Source organism: Vanellus vanellus (assembly GCF_965231255.1).
Source record: "Vanellus vanellus genome assembly, chromosome: 4".
In the NCBI taxonomy this organism is placed as follows: Eukaryota; Metazoa; Chordata; class Aves; order Charadriiformes; family Charadriidae; genus Vanellus; species Vanellus vanellus.
The window spans coordinates 5,749,868-5,770,754 of NC_138909.1; the positions used below are offsets into that span (position 1 = coordinate 5,749,868).

Genomic DNA, 20,887 nt, shown 5'->3' on the forward strand with positions numbered 1-20,887 from the left:
ACTAAGTTTCAAACTATTGCAGGTTTCTGTTCCTAATGCACAAAGAAAATCAAGAGATTTTGAATACCAGTTTGCAAGGCGAGTGCTTGCTGAGCAATTACTCCCTACCACATAGAACACTGAAAAAATTCTCATATACAAAGAACAGACTTTGTATATCAGCCATCTGCCACTGACTTTAGCCATCAGCTACTATTGAAGCATGGTTTCATCTTTCACTAAAGGATTAGCCTGTGCCATTCTCATCTGATATAGTCTTGCCCATCCGTGTATTTAACACCTTATTTTTAAATGTCTGTTTCCTAGTTATAACACAGAGATTATTATTCTCAGAGGTGATGAGGAGATGATCTGTATGAGTACAAGGGGAGCATTCCATTAAATCTTTCAATAAGCTCTGAAAGGGATATAAACTCTCTTTGTTGTGGGTGCAGTTGAATCTTTTCTGTTCTCTTCTTTCGCCAGGAAGATATGAGTGGCTGGAGTGTTTGATTCTATATATAACTAGTTGATGTCAGCTGGATGCCAATCCCTTTGAAGAGGATCAGCCCCCAGTTTGTCTCAGTACTAGGTACCATGCAGACCCAAGCACAAGGGTAGAAACCATCCTGGACCAGGCAGGTCATCCCCATACATAACTAACTCCTGAAGCTTCAACTAAAGGGTTGAGATCGCTTTTTTCTGCACAACAAAACAGTAGGGTAAGTGTATTGTTTCCTGAAATATTTTGACATTGTCTGTCCTACAAACTGTCATGTAAAAGACATTTATGTAACCTCTTGACTCTGCAATTAAAAAGATATTTATTTTTTTAGTCAGAAATGCATTTTCTTTAAAGATGCCAGAGCATCTCATTTAGTTCCTCCAATTCTTTGTTAGATTAAGAAATGTCAAAATGCAACATTACATAAACCAAGATGTAATTCAAATATTAGTTATGAATTTAAATCTTTTAATATAATGTGCAGATGTGAGAAGGCCTAGACCACTGGCACGGATTTTGCTACAGAATTTATGTAGCCAACTCAAAGTCCATTCCTTCAAATCTTCTATCCATCAGATCATGTGCTAGCATCTGTCTGCAGACAGTAACTGCCAGTGCATTTTGCACAATTAAAAAGTGCAGTATTTCCAAATCAGAAATAACTAACTTCACTATTCAGCCATTCTAAACAGGCTCTCAGAAATTAAAGTTGGCTGAATTGTGCAAACTGGCTCAACAATGTAAAAATGTGTTGTTTTTTTTCAGCAAGGAAAATCGTATCAGAAAATCACAATGTTATCACATTCTGCCATGGTCAAAGAGAGGAAACAACAAGCATCAGCCATTATGGATGAAATACAAAGAAATGGTATAGCGCTGAACCCAGCTTACTGTATATGCAATGTCCTCTAGCCCTCCCTAATATATTTTCTTAATCATAGAGTTTAACTCTCTTACAGCTTTGTCTCTGGGTGTTTTGCCATAAATAATCTTGTGGGAGTATCATGCTGCCTATGGTAACTAATCCTTTTGTAGTTGCCTCTTTTCATTTGAAAGCTATTTTCAGATGAACAACTGCTGTGGAGGAATGAAGTAATCTAACAGCTGATGTACATTCTGCTGGGATAGCCTTTCAGAATATTATTTGGGGTTAATAACATGACTTCATTCCATTTTAAAAGGCTATCATCTAAGAAACATGCTGATTTGTATACTCTTCTTTTGTTCTGTTTCACTCTGCTTTTTTATATGAATGATAAAAAATTTTGAAAATGTTTACAACTCTGTTCCTTCCTCTCAAACTTTATCTTTGTAACTAACAAATTTTACTAGCATTTGGCAATTCTCTCTAATGCACAGCCACCAACTAATCTTATATGATGAAATTTTACTTTTCTGTTATTGCACTGATGAAAATGCAGACATTTATGAGAAAGTAGTTTGATTTTCTAAAACAGGTTCTTAAAATTACGCTTCTAGTGTGACACCTTAAGAAGCAATTAACCCAGTTGGGAATATAAATCTGCTTGGATTGCACTAGGTATGTGTGGGATGCTTTTGGAGATCCTTCCAGTCCTCCCCATGAAGGCTTTTTTACCATCTAGGTAAAAGACCAATGTCTTTAAAGTGATAAGCACACCACAAGCCTCACTGAAAACACAGGGAGCTCCATTAATATTTACAATTTATGAAAGTTATACCACTTACAGAGGATAAAACACTGAGCATTAAATTCCAGTATTGAAAATCTTTCTTGTGGGCTTTAGCTCCAAAGAATTTGGGGGTGGTTTCTGTGCTCACTTTCTGACCACTCTGATTGCAGGAAGAGTAGGACAAGAGACATTAGGTTTTTAGAAAAAGAAGCTACGAGCTTCAGTGCCTTGTCCTAGTCCTTCTGATATTTCCCTAGGGTTTTTTTTATGTAATTTCTATTCCTTAGTAAATACCTCTTTCCATTGTCCACTGAACACACACTTAAGTCTGAAAGGCAGTCTACCCTCACAGATTTCATTACAACTCCTTTTTTTTTTTTTTCTTTTGTATTGTAAATCCAAGTACTATATGTGCCTGAAATAGCCTTCAGGGAAAAAAAAAAAAAAAAAAACAAACCAAAACCAAGTAGTCTTTCATATGTTTGTTTGGAACCAGGCATCTCACATGGTAAATGTTGCTACTATTCATAGCAATACTAACAAATCTACCGTACAGTCCTTGAAATCACTGGAGTTATTGGATAATCCGTGCTGATGCTCGGCATTTGCCTCACATAATACGCAAATAATAAAAAAGACAGATTATCAGATTAGCTGTCATGTTTAGATTCATACACGTAGCTATACAGCTTATCCTACAGTAAGATATGCTGTGATATGTGGCCACTGAAGGCAATACTAACTCTTTCAGCATACATTCTTCTTTTGCATCTTGTTTGGATGTTAAAAAAATATGAAATGTGATGAAATTAGAGTCCGAAATTTATAGCTGTACAAGCTCAATGAAACCAGCTAAGAAACAGAAGGATAATCAAAGCTGTAATCACACAAAGTATATGCTAGTTCTTTGGGACCAATTCTGAACAATTCTTGAAAAAATCAAGAAGAAATCTGTTTTTTTAATGACTAAAGTCAGCTCTATTAGTTTTTGACATTTTATTTTTCTCCTAACTGATAATTCAACATGCTTAACCTGAGATCTGGAGGGTGAACTTCTGTCTTTCTCGCTCTTGCATCTCTATTAGTAATGAAGGTTCTGCACCTGGTAATTATGTAAAAATTAAATTTAATGTTTCAGCCCATCTCACAGACCTATGAAACTCCCCACTGTTAACAAAGGTAAACAGTAAGAGAAGATTCTGTAACACGAGCCCCGGTAGCTCAGAATGACATACAGAAAGCTTATCTACTGTATAATATTCTACTGCAGAAATAGTTGTCAATGAGATAAAAAAATCAGCCAAGTTTTTATCAGTGTCTCAAAGATGACCAAGCTCTGGGCAAAACTGGTAATGACTGAAAGTCTACATCTCCTGTTGACTTGTTTGACATGACTTTGTGTTTTAGAGAAGTTTGACACATCATAAAATGCCGCAGGAATACTAACTGTAAACCCTCTTATGGTCTCAGAAGAGAGACTGTAGTGGTGAATCAGCGTGTGGATGCAGTGACCTCCCCAATCCCTTGGTTTTTCACTGACAGACTTGAACTAATCATACCATTTTTAAGGCTGCTTGGTAAACATTTCTGTAAATACATATGTTTAAAGAAGCCCTTGGTGTTCATTAGTTTAGCCTTCAATTACACTTAAATCTCATGTCCAGTTCTATAATATTTCTTAAATGCATCCTTCAGCCAGCTACATGATTAACTATCTTTCGTGATATAATTAAAAAAAATCTTATTTCTGATACTACAACAAACAATATCTGATATTCATTATTAAAATTTATAATCCAGATTAAGGTATTTAGAAGATTGTAAACTGGAGGATTAAAGGGGAATTAGGTGGTGAATGCAGGAGGAACTATATAAATCATATTTAAATACAGTCTGTTATGATTTTAAGCGTAGGACAGAAGGGACTTGGCAGGAACAAAATAAGAAATTAATCTAAAAGGTTAAGTTAGGATTAAACTATGAATTAAACTTCCAGTATTAAGATACAATGTCCATTTATGACATTGATGTTCTCTTTCTATCATCCTCTAAGTGTCCTCCCTTCCTCGTTCTGCATCACCTTTTCTGCACTGACACTGAAACAATCCCTAGACACATCATAAAACTAGACAGATGATTAGATTTTAGTTGGCAAGGGATTCAAATGAACTTCACACTTATGTTTTTGGGATGCTGCCTGGATACACAATAGTACACAACTGTGGGTTACAAAGTACCTTGGAGCCTTCAGTTAACATTAACAAGAACAGTACGTATGTAAGGCAACAGCAAGGCCCAAAATAGTTAACATCCAGCGTGTCCCAGAAGAATACTGAGTGCTTTGGACAGAGATCTGCAATCACCTTGGCACCCCAGTCTCTGAAGATGTACATACTACCCACTCTGTGTACAATGAAGAAAAGCTTTTTCTGCCTGAAAATCATGCTGATTTGAGGGGTACATTTCTTATTCCTTACTAATATGAAACCATTCAACAGTCCATATCCTTGGAGTAATCTTGAGAAATTACTTGTAAGTCTAAATTTCAGGCCACAGGCCAATAACTAATGCACTTATCTCAACCACAGAGCCAAAACCCCACCACTATCTGTCACTGATATGGCTACATTGGGCAAGCCGAGTCATTTTCTTCCATGTTAAGAACTCTCTGGTTTGTAGTTACCTCTTAAATAACAGGAGGGTGTTAGGATTCTTTGTGCATACTATTTTTAAAGCAGAAGTGCATGCTCCAGCTCACGACACAGTTAGCTCACTCTTGCTCCACTTAAATCTATTGCAAACATTCAACTGAAATCAGTATGAACAGAACTGGATCAACAGTTATACACTCCAGGGCCCACAAACTTGTTTGATTTACTACATGGAAAACTCTTGTCTATACAGCTTTGGCTAAATATTTAATGTACCTGCCTCAGTTAAGTTTTCCTAAACATCAATAAATCACACAGTTTTTCCAACATAAAGTTACTAGAAGAAATATGCCATGTTGAACATGCCAGTTACTCAAAACAAAACTCTGCATATGTAATATTAACTTTGACATTAGCTACCTTCTACAGTTAATTAATTTGTAAAGTTAGTTTTAAACTGGGCATCCTGTGTCCTTACTCTGGAAGCAAGATACAGTCCTATGTATAATTTGCTTTCATTTAATTTTAATACGTTAAAATATATGTAAAAATTCAGAATTTTAAATCCTGTAGACCATAAGAATATGTGAAGAATAGAATGTCTTATTATTAAAGAAATAACAGAATATGACTTTGAATAAGTGGATCAAAGAAACATACTAGACCATTGATATAATCCTCAAAGCATCTTCCTATTTTTTTCATGAAGTTTATGAACAACTAAGGAGAATAATTTAAATTAATAAAATGATAAATATTAAAGTAAGTAGCAATAGGAAATATTTTCTTAAACATTCTTTCTACTATGTGATCCAATTATTGTTGTATTTGTTAAATTCTACAGCCTTCTAAACAGAAATAAATTAGTAGAAAAGTTTGTTGAACTTACTGTATTCTAAGGTTTAAACTTTATCTATAGGTTGAGGACATCTAGTGAGAGAGCTCAGTCACTAAGCAACAGCTTGCTCATTGCCACCACCATCCCAGTTTCCAGAACATGACCAGTAGAGTTTCTGATATTCAGAGTTCTCCATTTACAGTCCCAAATGACCTCCCCTTCCCCTGCTTATGCAGTTTCACTTTCAAATTCCCCAGGAGGTCGCTAAAGACGAAGGAATTTTTCCCAAGCAGTGAATCTAGTAATTCAGTTTCCTCTTAGAGAGAATTAAAAATATGTTCTAAACATATCAATTCCAAGAAGCACGTTGTAGTTCTTTGTTAAGGCTCTCATTTTCAACACCTTGATCTTTATTTTGAAAGCTTCTTTTCCAGTTTAAAAATACTATTTACTACAGCCTTTCTAATGTAAACTTTTCTCAAAGTACAAAACATGCCCTAGATTTCAAAAGCAAGCAGAATATTAAAGAATAATTGAAAATAAAATGTTTATAAGCAATACGAAACTGGTAGGTATGTTTAAAAGGGGTTACCTGCTCATCTGTCCAATGCAGGACACACAAAGCTAACTGAAGGTTTGATGTGGGAATAGTAGGGTCAGATGGAATTTTGGTCCTGGCTTCAGCGGAAGCCAGGTTTTACCAGCCTGCTATTAAGATGGTGTGTAGAAGGTCATAGACCTGATTTTGATAACAGATGAATGCCATTCAACTTAAGTAAATTTGGAGCTTGAAGTGCTTAGCATCTTCAAAAAAAACCCAGGTTTTTGGTGTTCAATACTCTGCTCCAAAATTTTGGAAGAGTGATTAATTTCACTAACACCATATGAAGCTGTTATGTGTTAGATAAGTATGCATTAACATGTTGTTGGATTTCAGGTGTAGGGTATACAATATCAGGCATTTAAGAAAAACAGAGGTATGTATTTATCCATTGTATTGCAGTCTCACCCAGCTTAAACCTTGGAAAAAAGGTCAGCACCCCCAGAGATATCATGGTAGAGGAACTATCGACACTCAGCAACAGAGGTGCAAGACTTTTCAAGAGACGTCAGCGGAGATCTGACAAATACACGTATGAAAATTATCACTATGTAGCAAACAAGCCAAGAAATGTAAGTATTTTGTAATAACTTATTAATGAAACAGTGAGACTAGCTTGGGTTCCCTTGGTGCTCATAATACACATTGTGCATGATTTATTTGTAGTTTCGGGAAGAATAAAAGCAAAACCCTGTACTAGAATAAGGCTAATGTGAAGTGAGCCATCTGTATTTTATTGAGCTCCCATAGACAAATAAAAAAAAACTGAAAGCCTTAATACTTAAGGACATGGGATTCAAATCATTCTCATTCAAATCTGATTCAGGTTACTAGTGATCAGAGTTGTTATCCTGTAATAATTGGCTCATTGAGTACTGAAAATTAACTAGTTAATGTGAAAACTAACTAATTAATGATATTCAAAAACTTGGAGTAAATGAGTCTGTTTCATGCAACCAGTAAGTATTTTTATTAAAATAGGTTGGTGGTCTCAATGTGGCTCCCAGGCAGCAAAATTACTCACAACTGGTACTAATACACTTCTGGCCTGCCTGTCTCAACATGGAGAAAAATGAGTGAGTCTGTCACTGAAAGTCAATTAGTCTTCAAATAAAGCATTAGCTATACCCTGGGAATCCTCATGGCAGGAACTAAATGCACCTGGTGTTTGTCTCATCTGTGGCCTTTCCAAAATATTTAAACCTTTTGCTTAACCTCTGGACAGCAACATTCATAATTTTTACCTAACTCTCCAATGTGCTGCAAGGTTTAATTATTTGAATGAGTACTCTATGCCCAGTCTAATACAGCACACAAGCAGCCTCTCCAATTCCAGTATTGTATTAAATTCTGCTTCTCAGTTACATGTATGCATCCCCATTGATTTCAGATACAAAGTTATGTGACTAAAGAAGCAGTATTTGTCCCAGTACTTTTAAGCTGCTTTAAAGATGAAAAGAAATACATGCTACAGAAGTCAATTATTATTAACTAACCTAGGAAATAATTCCTGTAGAACATCAATTCTCTTTCCCTGAAGCTTTTACAACTAATCATTGTATAGGTGGTGCTATGATTGTGTTAGCATCCAACCCCTACAGAATCCATACAAAGACTTTGACTCAATTCTTCTTTAATCTTCACTTGTGATAAGAAAAATAGTAACCATTTCTAAGTGTATTGTTGTGATACAATCTAAAGTTTGTATCAGTTCAGATAGGAAAAAATTGATTTATCAATCAGCAAAGCACCAAAGGGCTTACTTATGTTTAATTTTACTGAAGAAAATACACACACACTTGTAAATTAATCAGAAACAATAAAATTAATGCAACTTGTTGACTCTAAGGAAATTTTTTGTCTAGTTGCATCTCATAATGAGGCTTTGGGAGCAGACAATAAAAGACATATTTGCAATTTACCGTTGTCCACGCTAACCAAACTGTTGAGGGATCTTACAACAGTCAGAGAGTTGATTATTGGATCTGAGTTCAATATTTCCAATATCACAGCTGAAATCTCTAAAAATATTTTTGCTCCCTTCTTGAAGAAGGAACTCTTTATATTTGTAATTCTGTGGCCTTTGCATTTCCCATACAAAAAATTAACTTACTCAGGAAGAAAAGTAAGTCTTAATATGCCTTGTTATTTTTACATTTCTTTTTTTATGGTGCAGATATTTCAAACTTCTTTGTCCACTAACTCAACAGAAATTACATTACACAAGTATCAAATGGGATCATGTTTGAATTTTGATAAATCTGTCTTCTAAAAATAAATCTGCACAAAAGAAATCTCATTAAAAAAGTGAATAACTCTTATCGAACACCCAAACTATTATTAGAACACTATTATTTAGAAGCCTATCTATGAATAATGTCTCCACAATTTCTCACCCTATTGATTATTAGAAGCTACACAGATAAATTCTCAGCACAACACCACCAATCTCATCAGAATTTCTGTATCCAGTTGCATGTTTTTGCCACTAAGTCTGACAGATCGGTTCCCCTCTAGACTACTTCTTCCCACAAAACCACATAGAGTGCACATGCTGTAACAGTCAGTATGACATTCTGACACATGAAAAAAAGATGCCTCTGGTTTCTGTTCCCTTCCCTTAAATGCCTATTTAGCCACCACTGGTCTTGTCTTCATCATCTTTATGATTCTGCCTGCCAAAATCAATCTTTCTAACGTACTTCAGGATGGCTGGGAAACATTCTGCCTGGATTTTTTTTTGTTTGTTTGTTTTAATTTTAACCAAGTATTATTTGTTTGCTTTCCTACTTTAAGAAACACTTACTCTAAAGCAGTCTATATTTAAATTGCTTTTAGCCTATGTGTCATAGCTAAAATAAGATATTGACTTCTTATGAGACTCTAATTCTATATTTATCCAACAATGATTAAGCCTTTGGATGTTTCCTTAGAACCGATAACCTGAAAGGAGAGTTGAAAGTAACAGCATATCATGAATGTCCAGAAAGTGACTTGCACTGAGGTTGTTATTTCTATTATAAACAAAGGAAAAGAAAATCCCAAACAAAAGCAATTCAACAAATGCAGTGAATTTTCAACTGATATGGGAACAGACGCTTTGAAGAATCAGTGCTTTGGTACTCAAATGGCTCAAACGTGCCAGATTTCTGGAGTCTTTGGGTAGCAAGGTTGCTTTGCACATAACAGCTTCTAGTGTCCAGTAATCCAAGGGACACATGTTATGGGGCCCCCCTGCCAAAGTGACCAGATCTACTCTTTGCTGTGAACCACACAGCCCACATGTACAGGTAGATTTTTTGGCGACTGGTGTAAGCAGCAGATGGGATGAACTTTCTTCATAGATAGCAAATCAATATTTAAATATCCCAAATTTAGGAAAAGGACAGGCAACTCAACTGGATGGAATTTTTCAGGATTTTTTTTTGACTTAGCTCACACCACCTCCAATCCTTTCAATAAAGCATTCACACACTTGTAATACAGATATTTTAAATTATGCTGGGATATCATTCTTAACAGTGAAAAATTATTCATTTTTGCTTACACAGCCAACGTAAAAGAGTTGAAAAACTGTTTCATCTTCTGGATAACAGCCAGAAAATCCTGGAGAGTGCTATCTAGCAAACAGGGTACCACACAGCAGGACAGTATGCCTTCAGATAGTACACCCTGGGTCTCAGATCTGGGCTGTAAACTGGAGTATTGCTCCAACCCTCAACAGAATATCACAGAGGCCTTTTTTGCCTGTGCTGTCAATTATATTTATTTGTATCTGAATGCAGCGTGGAGAGCCCATACAGAGTGTTAAAATGGACGGCCTCAGTGTGGAAGGAATTCCCCAGCATGCCCCAATGACACCTCCTAATACACCTGACCCCCGGAGCCCACCACATCCTGACAACATTGCCCCAGGTAATATATGCGTTTACAGACTTTAAACATATTTAGTTCTCATTTCACAGCAGAGGAAGGATCTCTTTATAAAACAGTATCGTCAACAAGAATTTGTTAATGGACTTACTATTAGCAATTGATAAATTTGAGTCAGATAACTAAATCAGAATCTCCTACAGAAATGTGAAGTGGTGCTTTTCAGTCACTTCTGTTAATTTTTAAAGATTTGATATGCCTTTTGTACTACTTCTCCCTAAACTGAAACCATACACTAATATCAAGAGAGACTGCTCCTATATTTACTGGTCTTATAAACATTGAGAAACAGATCACCAGATTTAAAACCAGATTAATATACTGATTTGTCTTTGTCAAACCTTTGTTTCTAATATGCAACATGCTGCTCAGCAGTCTGAAAGTTATCCATTGCAGTTTAATTACCCATAAATGTTAATCCGAAGTCACTGCAAGTTTTGCTAGAAACCTTTACAGAGGAGTAACTTAAAAGAGAATTTGCCCCTGGCTGTATAAACTGTTCTTTTTTAAATTCTTAATTGTAAGGGTACTGATGCCTTTATTTAAAGCAGTGAGCTACAAGGCAGCCTTATTTTGTATTCTTTAAAGAGCAGAGAAAGCTAATTTGTTTTAATTAATTTATTCAGTGATATTGCCTCTCTTCCTGTTTATGAATTATCCATGAGCAGACTGTGGTGTTTACAAATTCATTCTTTGTTCAGAATAACTCAATGCATGTTTTGTGCAGACCTTTTCCAGACTATGTAAACTAGGTCAATGCTACTCTGTTAGTGACTGCTAAGACACTGTGCATCCATTGGTCAAATACAATGCAGACAGAGGTAATTTCCATTGCTAAGACATGATAGAAACCTTCAAGCCCTTCTTTAAGCAAAAAAAAGGTCTGCCAAAAGGAGTAGATATTAATCCACAGGTTTTTTTTAAGCTTATAGAAGGAAACAGCATAAATTTAAAGAGGAAGATGTAGTGGGAGTGTAAAAGGGTGGAAAAGATTTCCCTTTTTGAATTATTTTAGTTTTAACCAAAAGGCTGTTTTCAAAATCTTTTTGTTAATTCAGCCCGAGAGCTGTGTAGCTATAGTCTGGCTTCAAACAAATGCTTATAATGATAGAAACAAATTTATATAAAACTAAAATTATCTTAGCTTCAAAAGTGGGTGGAATGCTTTGGAGCAGTTATCTAAAAGGCTACAAATTCCTGCAGCCAGCTTTCTGTTTCTGTGTAGCTTTGGCCAGGTGACTTGAGTACTTTACCTGTGAAATGATGGTATGTTACTTCCTAGTTACATAGGACGGTGGTAAGGAAGCAGAAAAGTCAAACTATTATTACAATGGTTTTGCCTTGATTGCCTTGCAGGGTATTCTGGACCACTGAAAGAAATTCCTCCTGAAAAGTTCAACACTACTTCTGTACCAAAGTATTATCAGTCTCCCTGGATAGAAGCCATTAGGGATGATCCAGAGCTGCTGGAAGCTTTATATCCTAAACTTTTTAAACCTGAAGCAAAGCCAGAACTGCCTGACTACAGGAGCTTTAACAGGTAATTCTGAATGGATGCTGAATTTTACAGTGCAGAGAAAAATTACTATGAAATGAAATGTTTCCACCAGCTGTAAAAAACCCTACCACCTGTGTTTGCAAGTATGTGCGTAAATATGAATGTGAACACAGATTACAAGTGGCAAACACAAGCATTAAGGAAGAAACTAGTCTCTCTCTAAAGTATGGACCCCAAATTAAATTGTAGAACCAGGACTGTAAGATAAATTGTTGAGAATATTTAAAGACAGAAAGTATCAGAATCTGGTGTACTCAATAAATGGGAAACATGGGCTATAGCAATGCTTCAAACCCCTTTCAGTATTTCTGTTGTTGACTTGAGTAGATACAGGATCATAAGATCTACCAAGGAAACTCTCAGTCAAAAGTTTGTAAGCTGTATAATGCAAACCACTCTTCCTTTTTTCAAATACAACTCACATCGCTTGTTTTCTAGGCAACGATAGTACAATGAACTTTATCCCTCAACCAATCCTTCAGACCAAATAGTTAGCAGACTGCATATTTTATTGCATTTTAAATTTTTTATATCTTTGACAACCTTCTGTAACAAATTAACAGATAAAAAATTTCAAGCAGACTTTAAAAATGGGATCTAAGAGTGAAGTTATTTACATAGTAACTAGTATACTAAGGCTGTCAGTAGACCTTCTAGCTACATGGACAATACTGGCTTTTGAACTATTTTGAAAGTTTTAAAACACATTCTTACTTATGTCTTTTGCTTTCATTCATACCATTCACAATATATTTACTTACTGAAGTTATGGACAATTTTTCACTAAATAACCCCTGCTGAGTTCCAGACAGGCGAGCCAAACCAAAACCCTTCCTCAAAACTCCAGACTGGCACTGTTAGATGCTACCCTAATTCCGATTTCCTAACAGCAATACACATTGCCATGTTAATAATTGAGCCTGTGTGGCACACTCTTCTCAGCAGACAAAACAGCAAATACAAGTTAGAGAGATGCACCACAGATGCTAACATTGGAACAGTAACAGCATAGTTTATGTACTATGGTTATTATAACTGAGAAAAAAACCACCACACCAAAACCAACAAAAAACTGCCAAAGATACATATACAGGGAATAGAGACAGAATCAGTTCTCCCTCTCACAAGAGAAAGTCTGAGTCCAGCGTGCGAGTCGTTACTGTGAAAGACAGGATCAAACAGGGCACAGAGGCCCCATTAATAAGGATATGTGTCTTGAGATGTTATCTGATGGCTTCTTTGTGGATTTTTAGCTGCACTGCAATCTCATATTCTGTTAGTTGTCATCTTTACAACACTAACTGTTCAGATTTCTTTCTGTGGGGATTTTCTCTGTGTACAACATGGCAGAACTGTGGCTTACCACAGTCTGAATTTTATGAACACATGTGCGTTCATATAAAGGAAAGGTCAATATTCTCCCTTGTAACTGCCATAAAACCCTAAAACCTGGCACATAAATCCGGATCCAGAGCGTGAAATTGGAAAATTCAAAACACAAGTCATACAAATATAATCCACCACAACTCTTCTTCTCATGGAAAAAATCCACATACAGAAGAAAATAAAAGGATGCCTGGTGGACCTAGAAAAGCTGTTACATACAGTACACTCAGATTTATGTTTTCTAGCAAGAAGGCGTAGATCCAAAAAGAAATTGAGAACTTGTGAAATTGAAATTCAAGATACTAGCTTCTCGGAGATTTTACAGGCATGACTTAATTGTCTAAACTCCCAAAAATGCACTGGAGAGTGGGGTGTCTGATTATGGGATTCAAGATAGAACAATGAGTGCCAAGCTCACCAACAAAAAAAAACATTACAGAGAGGGCTAAATGCCACTTAAATTTATTTTGCCAAGGCCACCAGCACCTAATTCTGTCTGCCTGTCTCCAGGTCAGGGCTAGATTAAGGTCTTCCTTTCTAAAACCAGAGCAGGGGTTAACATGTATTCTTTTAAAAATTGTATAGACAATAAGGTTCATTTCTTTGGAAAGAGCATTTTCATAGAATGTGGCCATCCTGGATTTATTTCTACAGGAATGTCAAGCCCTGAGGAGAGGTCTGACAACCTAGTTTCTAGCTCTTCCATGGAAGAGCCGGGAACACATTTCACTTCCCTTATTAAGACCTGTGCCAAAGTACAGAAAATAATAAACATCTTTCTCTAGCTGAATAATTAAGAAACTCACTTGGGGAAAGAGAAACCTGGGCTACATCTGAATTCCCAGACTTTCAATGCACTTTTTAAAATTATTACTTCAGTAAATTAAACAAGCAGATGTAGGAACAGAAAAGAGGACCTACACTTCTCTGCTATCAGCTGTGTGGCCTGTGCCTAAGATGAGTCCTACTCTGTCTAATCCAAGTAATTTTTTATTTCTGGGTAGCATTTTTGCTGGAATACTATATGTGAGTGGTGAGGTCCACTCTTACAAAGAGATGGTCTCAGACTGAAGAGAATCCAAATCTCTTGCAGAACAGCTCTGATCACAGACACACTATTATTCAACACAGAGGTTCAACACTAACAGCCATGGATTTTGAGTGAAAGTGCCTTAACATGATAGTTTGCTCAAAGCTTGCTGCAGCAGCATATTATGTGTGTTTTCAAGCATGGAAGTTTAGGCAAAAGATTATTAATTAGAGAATTGCAGATGAGCTTTGGTGTAAGATAGGTGCAGCTGCCAGTATAGCTAACATAAAGGTAGATCTGAGCATTTATATAAGGAAAACATTAGGCATCTCGGGAATTCAGCAGCCTATGGGCTTCGAACATAAGGTGAGATACCTCTGTGGACTTCTCTGTTTAGATCCTAAGTCATTCCATGGATCTAGGTCAAAGCATCCTTGACTTCTTTAATTGCAGTCTTGGAGAGAAAGCAAATGATACTGTATTAACAATTAAAGTGTGATATAATAGCACCATTTTGTTATCAGTGAGGGTGTCAATCAAGGCTTTCTATCATGCTTCATCATTCAATAAAAGTGCCATTATGTTTGTTCTCCTGCAAAACACTGGTACAGTCATCATTAGTCAGGAGGGGGTGTGGTTAACAGTAAGTGTGAGGCACAGGACTCCCAAAGGAAACAAGCCTCAGATTCTTCCCAGTTCAGTGGTATCTGTTAAAATGACACTTAGACTTTGCAGGCCACTTTCAGCTTTCCTTGTTACACAAAAAAACTAAAACCAACACAACTTTAGCAGGTAGGGACATCTTGATGTGTTGGAACAGACACACACATGCATGGCTTAAAGGTATATTCAGCGCTAAACAGCATTCACAAGTTTTTTTCCACTGCCTGCAATGAAGAGGTGACTCTGGACCCTACAGCTGTGCATTTTTTTATAATAGTAGCAGAATCAGAACTAAGGAATTTATAGAGGTATTAGTTGGGGTCTAGTGCACATTTTATGCTGCAGGGATCTTGCAATGATGGCATGTCAGTGAAGGAAGAAGTGGTGGCAGTAAACGTCAAGCACATTTGCCTTCTGAGGCAGGGCTTGCTGTGAGAGCGCCAGTAATGCTTTAACAACACACAGCACTAAACAGATCAGAGAAATTAGGGTCTGAAGATCTCTGAATAGACTGTTCAGACCAGGCTACTCCTCCTCCTGGATGAAAATGAGTCTGTGATAGCAGAGAAATGCTGCAGAACAGAGCCATCCCATCTGATTTCCCTTGGAGATTAATTCCTATTAGGATTGAAGAAGTATTTACTGGTGAAAAATTTCTTGCCTCTTTTACCAGTGTGGAAGCACCCAGTAATCACCTGTGGTAAAGACAGCATGAATCTACATTTGTTGTGGAGTTTGTAATATTAGTTAAATTAGTACCTTTATTCCATCTGCTTTCTTGGAGCTGCATAAAATGTCAAAGGTAGGATTATGAGCACTACATCTTACATAAGACAAGCAAGTCTGACTAGTTCTGCCTCTCCTACCAGATAAATTCTTGCTCAGCTTTCTCAATTCCCAAAGACTACTGTTTCAAAAACACTACAGGAATCCAGCCCATCTGGACTGGGCTCTGATTTTATTGATTAATGGATTCTGAATTCTATTCTAAAAATGCTGAGATCCAGAGCCTCAAAGGAATTTTGGGTACTAACTTGGTGTGATGTGAGATTAGTGAAAGCCAGTTCCTTAGCACCTGAACACCTCTGTGAGGTTGGTATTAGCTTTTGCACTAAGCTAAATGAAGCTCTGAGCATTTTGCAGGGTCAGGTTCTTTGCTCTTATGTCTCCTTTTTGTTCTAAGAATAACAGTCCTGTTTCAAAATGTGAAACCCACATTTTTTGTAACTACATAATTGAAGGTGCTAATACAATACAGTTAAAACATTTCTTCAGACTTTGTCAAATAATCAACTACCAGTAGTCTCCTATGTTGAGACAATATAATGTTGAAGAAGAAAGACTGCAGGGGAAAAAAAAAAAAAAAAAGGAAGCCCTGCTAAAACAACAGCTAAAAATAAATGTGGTTGTGCCTGCAACTGTTAAACATGCACCTACTTTTTAGGAATATGCAAAGTGAATATTAAATCTCTTACACTTCCTGGTGCCACTTCCTATGGCTCTGAACCAGCATTTCCGCCCTCATTATGAGAAATGACTGCTGGAATGTTTTCCACGTGAGTTTTAGGCTTCTGTACAATGAATCAGAGCTCAAGTGATACAGTTGATGTGCACACAACAGAGGTCATTACAACACCGTGTTGTCAGACAAGTTATTGGTCACAAAAACATACTGTTGCTGTAAAGGAAAATTAACATCTATTAACCAATTACTGTAGTCTCCTTTATGTCGATCACCACGTGCTTCTGCCTAGCATGTAGGAATGCATAGTTCTCTGAGGCCAGACTTTGTATAGGAACTACATGGGGTTTTTTCCCACAAAAGATATTTGAATTTCCATAGAATACTCTTCTGTTACCTACAGAAACATGATGTATTTAAAACCCAAAAATACTACAAAGAGGAAGTTTTACACTATAGAATTGTTTTGCATTTTATATAGCTCATATTATTCTGTTCGTATTGATTAATCCTTTAATTTACATATTTATGAGAATTAAATATTACAACAATGTGAGAATATGTATCTTAATTAGAGCAGCAATTAAAACAATTTTTATTATCCTGTAAAATGTAGATCACTACGTTCACTCTGCCAATTACCAAGCAATTATTTTTAATCAGTATCATACGGTATCCAAATTGACATTGTGACCTAGAAGACAGTTTCACAAGAAAAGCTTGATACCACAGGCACTTTGTATAATTTCCTTTGACCTCAAGAGAGTTTAATGCGAGGACTGGAGGCTGCTGCAAAATCTTGTCTTGTTTTCATGTGAGAAACAGTTTTAGAGCTTAATCCAAAGCAGTGCTCTTCTCTCACTAAGTGTGCATGCCCAGAACTTTCATGATTTTTCATATCTTACAGGATTGACCCTTTGGAGTTAACATTATCCCCTTCAACAAATGCTGCTTGTGCCAAATTTCAGTGAACTATCTGTGTAATGACATAGCAGTACCATTCCTTTTAGGTCACAGATTCATTTGTCTGAATTAATATCTTTTTTTTTTTTTTTTGGTGTGCGTGTACTTAATTTTCCCTAGGTCTTGTTTTATCTATAGTTATTTTGCTGAAAATCCTAGTCAGATCTTCAAATGATCTCTTTTCATTTCTGTTGGTATTAATTTCTCTGGGCTTCAGCTATAATACCTGGAGCCACAGGAAATATATACCAACAGATCTGTTGTTTTGTATCAAACACACAAAAACCTACCAACCCTGGTGAAGAAAAATTCATTTTCGCATGCCACTATGTATCTAGCTTTGCAGAAATCAGGTGCTCATCTGTAGCTTAAAAATCTGACACTCTTGACTGGCCAGAATATATCCCAGCAAAGTTATGCAACTGATCAAAATGCAGAGCGCATATAATAGTCTGTTTGGTCACAACTTACTTACACAAAGGACTCTGGAAAAAGTGACAGAAAAACTCAGGGTTTCTTTTTTCAGCCTAGAAACCTGCAAATACAGAAGAATCATGGGAGGTATTTAGAGATACTGTTGTTTTACAATATTTGCAAGTGTATGTAACAGTGAGTTGCTGTTTAGTATTTCTTATCTCAGGCTTATTGCCTGAGGGAACATTTACATTTAAATAACATGAAAAATACTGGTCGAAGACTAGGGGCCAATTTCAGCCTGTGTTTCAATGTTTAGTTACATAAACATTTTCTTCAGAAACAAAGCTGGTGTAAGAAGTCCTCACCCATTCCCCTCCTTTCCACAGTCTGTTGTCTTTGGCTGTTCCTTTCTGCTTCACATTACGCTTTACTGCCTCCTCATTTGTATTGCTACAATTGTTTGAGCGTAACGATATAAACCAGATTGTTGAAATAATTTGGATTTTAAAAAGCTCCTTTGTTTTGAAAGGTCTTTGTTTAACCCAGATCACATAAGTGACCCAAGTTTATAGCACAACCCACATACATTCTAACTGGTACAATATGGTGCTGAAATACAGTGTAGTGGGAAGAACAAGCAACTGGGGATAGAAGAAAATGGGGTGAGAACTTCCTAAACTAATTACCTGATAGAAAAAATGTGTTGAACTACGTTTTCAGACTTATCAACTTATCACCAACAAAATAAGTTTAGTAACTGTGACTCACCAACAAGGTTTTCTTGCGACATGTTTTTCCCTCAGCTTTTCCATTTAGTTGAATTTTGAAGAAATCTGAAGGCTTTATCTAAGGGAAAATAAATCAGATCTTAAAGACAATTTGTCAGAAAAACAATCAGAATACTTCTCCCAAAAGCTTGAAAACATACACAAGAAATTGAACACAACCTGTATCATCAAAATAGCTTCTGTTCTTTTCAGCTCCTCAGAGGAAAAGAAAACAGGTATTTTTAAAATCACATTTTACTTTTATTTCTCTAATATCTACAGAGTTGCCACTCCCTTTGGTGGTTTTGAGAGAGCATCAAAGCTGGTTAAATTCAAGGTACCAGATTTTAATCTACTGATGCTAAATGATCCCAGATTCATGATCCTTGCAAACCCTCTTGCTACCAGAAGATCCTTCAATAGGACTCCTAAAGGATGGACATCTGAGAATATTCCTGTAGTGTTCATTCAGCCTTCGGATTCCAACACCGTTCCAGAAACAGAGGACCTATGAGAGATGCTGCACTCCACATCGTACAAAATGCTGAAAGCTGCACACCTGTGTATTTTTGGTCCAAATATTACTAAAGGCTACTGACAAAATTTTCCCTTGGCAGCTGGAGTATAAGTAATAATGTCTGATGCAGTGTCTCTTTTCTGGCACCTACTTTCATCTGTAGACATAAATAAAGTAATTTGGCAAATGTAACTGAGATATTTTCTATTTGTGTTTACATGTTCTTCTTTTACTTCTTTACTTTCTAAAATCTTTGCTTGTCATTTAAGAACAAGTGTATTAAGAAAAAAAAAATGTGACAATGGATTTGATTTAATAGGTATGCTGATTACGGTAAAACAACCAAGCAATACCTCAACAGTGCACTCAGTGCACTGTGAGTACTGCCTGCTCAAGACAAACTCTGACAAATCAAGCTGTTTTCCCAACCCTGCTTTCAGCCTAAGTTAAGAACCTTGTCATTACTTCAGTGACAGAAAGTTTAGGCCATTTCCTCCTTTCTAACTCTTACTCAGCTTTAATTGTGGACATCCATATCCATGTCACCTGGATTTACTCACAGAAAATGCAGTAAATTTAACAATGACAAAGATTACATAGTGGTATGAAAAAGTACAGAGGTATTTCCTGGATAAATCTAGAACGTTTGTGTTAATCACCTCTGAAAAACTCACCAATGACTGGTTATGTCAAACATACCAAATTAGTATCACTGAGCTATGTTACCACCAATGCTTTTGTTACTAGAAAGACTTTTTCCCCTACAGTCATAGTATATACTGGTATTTAAAAGCATGTGAGTTTTCTTTCTCCTGATATGCTGGCAAGCTCTGACATTTTAGAAATATAAGTATCAGACTCTTATTAACTACACAGGGGGCAGGCAAAAAATCAGTAAGAGGGTGTTGTTTTTCAGTGTCTTTTTTCAGGTTACAATGACATTCTAGTAAGAGGCAAGCGTCTCTTTAATAATTGCTTGTTTCTAAATGTTTTTGTGTTTGAGAAGTATTCATAATCTGCAGGTTGGACATTCTAATATACAGTTTAGTTTGTATGTGTTTTAAAACAGGATACCTAGTTTAAACCAATAGGCCACTCTCATATATCTTGGATGCTTCTCCAGGGCATTATGGTCTCTAAAAACATGCATTCAACATCCAATAGGTTTCTGGGTATCTCAGATACTATTTTTTTCTTTAAATCAGAGTATTCATAAAATTTTGCAAGCTCTATGGTAACATGTTAATAAATTTTTATCTCAAAATGAAACCCACAGAAGACGATGACGATAACCAAGTAAAATGTTGCTGTTCCAGATATTTTCCTTATTAATGGTTTTGGTGGCATTCAGGTACAAATATAAGTATTTTGGAAAGAATCTCAGCATCTGAAGAAAAGAATGGTAGAATGAGATTTAAAGTGGAAAGATCAACAACAAGTTTTGCGTTTTTGTGGCTGAAATTAATGTCTGTAAAATGGTTTCCACATTTCAAATCTGATTTCAAGGCAGGTAGTTGACAAAGGAAATTCTGTCATCTATTTTCTTTAATTTACTTTGTCACAAAAACTGCATAAACAAATGTACAGGCCCTGAACAAACCTATGGAAAAAAAAAAAAATAATCAACCTTATTGACTGAGAACACTTTCCTAGCAACAGATAGTTTGGGGACCTTAACTGTGCGCATTTTACAACGTATATATATGGGCAATGAAAAAAATATGGATTCATGAAGGCTAAAAATGCAAAGGCTTCCAAGAAAAAAAAAAAAAACTATAGTGGGGAGCAATGCAAATAAGTTCTGGAGGAATTTGTTTTTTTATGAGCCAGCATAGGCATTCATAAGCCCATTTGAACAGAAATATGAGAAAATTGGTGCACAACATATACACAGTGAGGTCTTTGAAGATACATCATTTTTATTGTATACTCTCTAAAAAATAACCTATACATGCAGAGCATGCC

At 36.2% G+C, this 20,887-nt stretch overlaps 1 protein-coding gene across 1 annotated transcript; it reads left to right on the forward strand.

Moving 5' to 3' along the window:
• The first annotated feature begins 585 nt into the window (after positions 1-585).
• MYOZ2 (myozenin 2) lies at positions 586-19,118 on the forward strand. Its single transcript, XM_082482184.1, has 6 exons — positions 586-701; positions 1,250-1,352; positions 6,629-6,798; positions 10,012-10,141; positions 11,516-11,699; positions 18,688-19,118. The coding sequence occupies exons 2-6, from the start codon at positions 1,277-1,279 to the stop codon at positions 18,917-18,919; spliced, it is 792 nt and encodes a 263-aa protein (XP_082338310.1). The 5' UTR covers positions 586-701; positions 1,250-1,276; the 3' UTR covers positions 18,920-19,118.
• Positions 19,119-20,887: the final 1,769 nt, after the last annotated feature.

Coding starts and splice junctions, on each gene's coding strand:
- MYOZ2 (XM_082482184.1), top strand. CDS start 1,277: ATGTTATCACATTCTGCCATGGTCAAAGAGAGGAAACAACAAGCATCA. Junction 1,353..6,628: donor GGATGAAATACAAAGAAATG/GTATAGCGCTGA, acceptor ATTGTATTGCAG/TCTCACCCAGCTTAAACCTT. Junction 6,799..10,011: donor TAGCAAACAAGCCAAGAAAT/GTAAGTATTTTG, acceptor ATCTGAATGCAG/CGTGGAGAGCCCATACAGAG.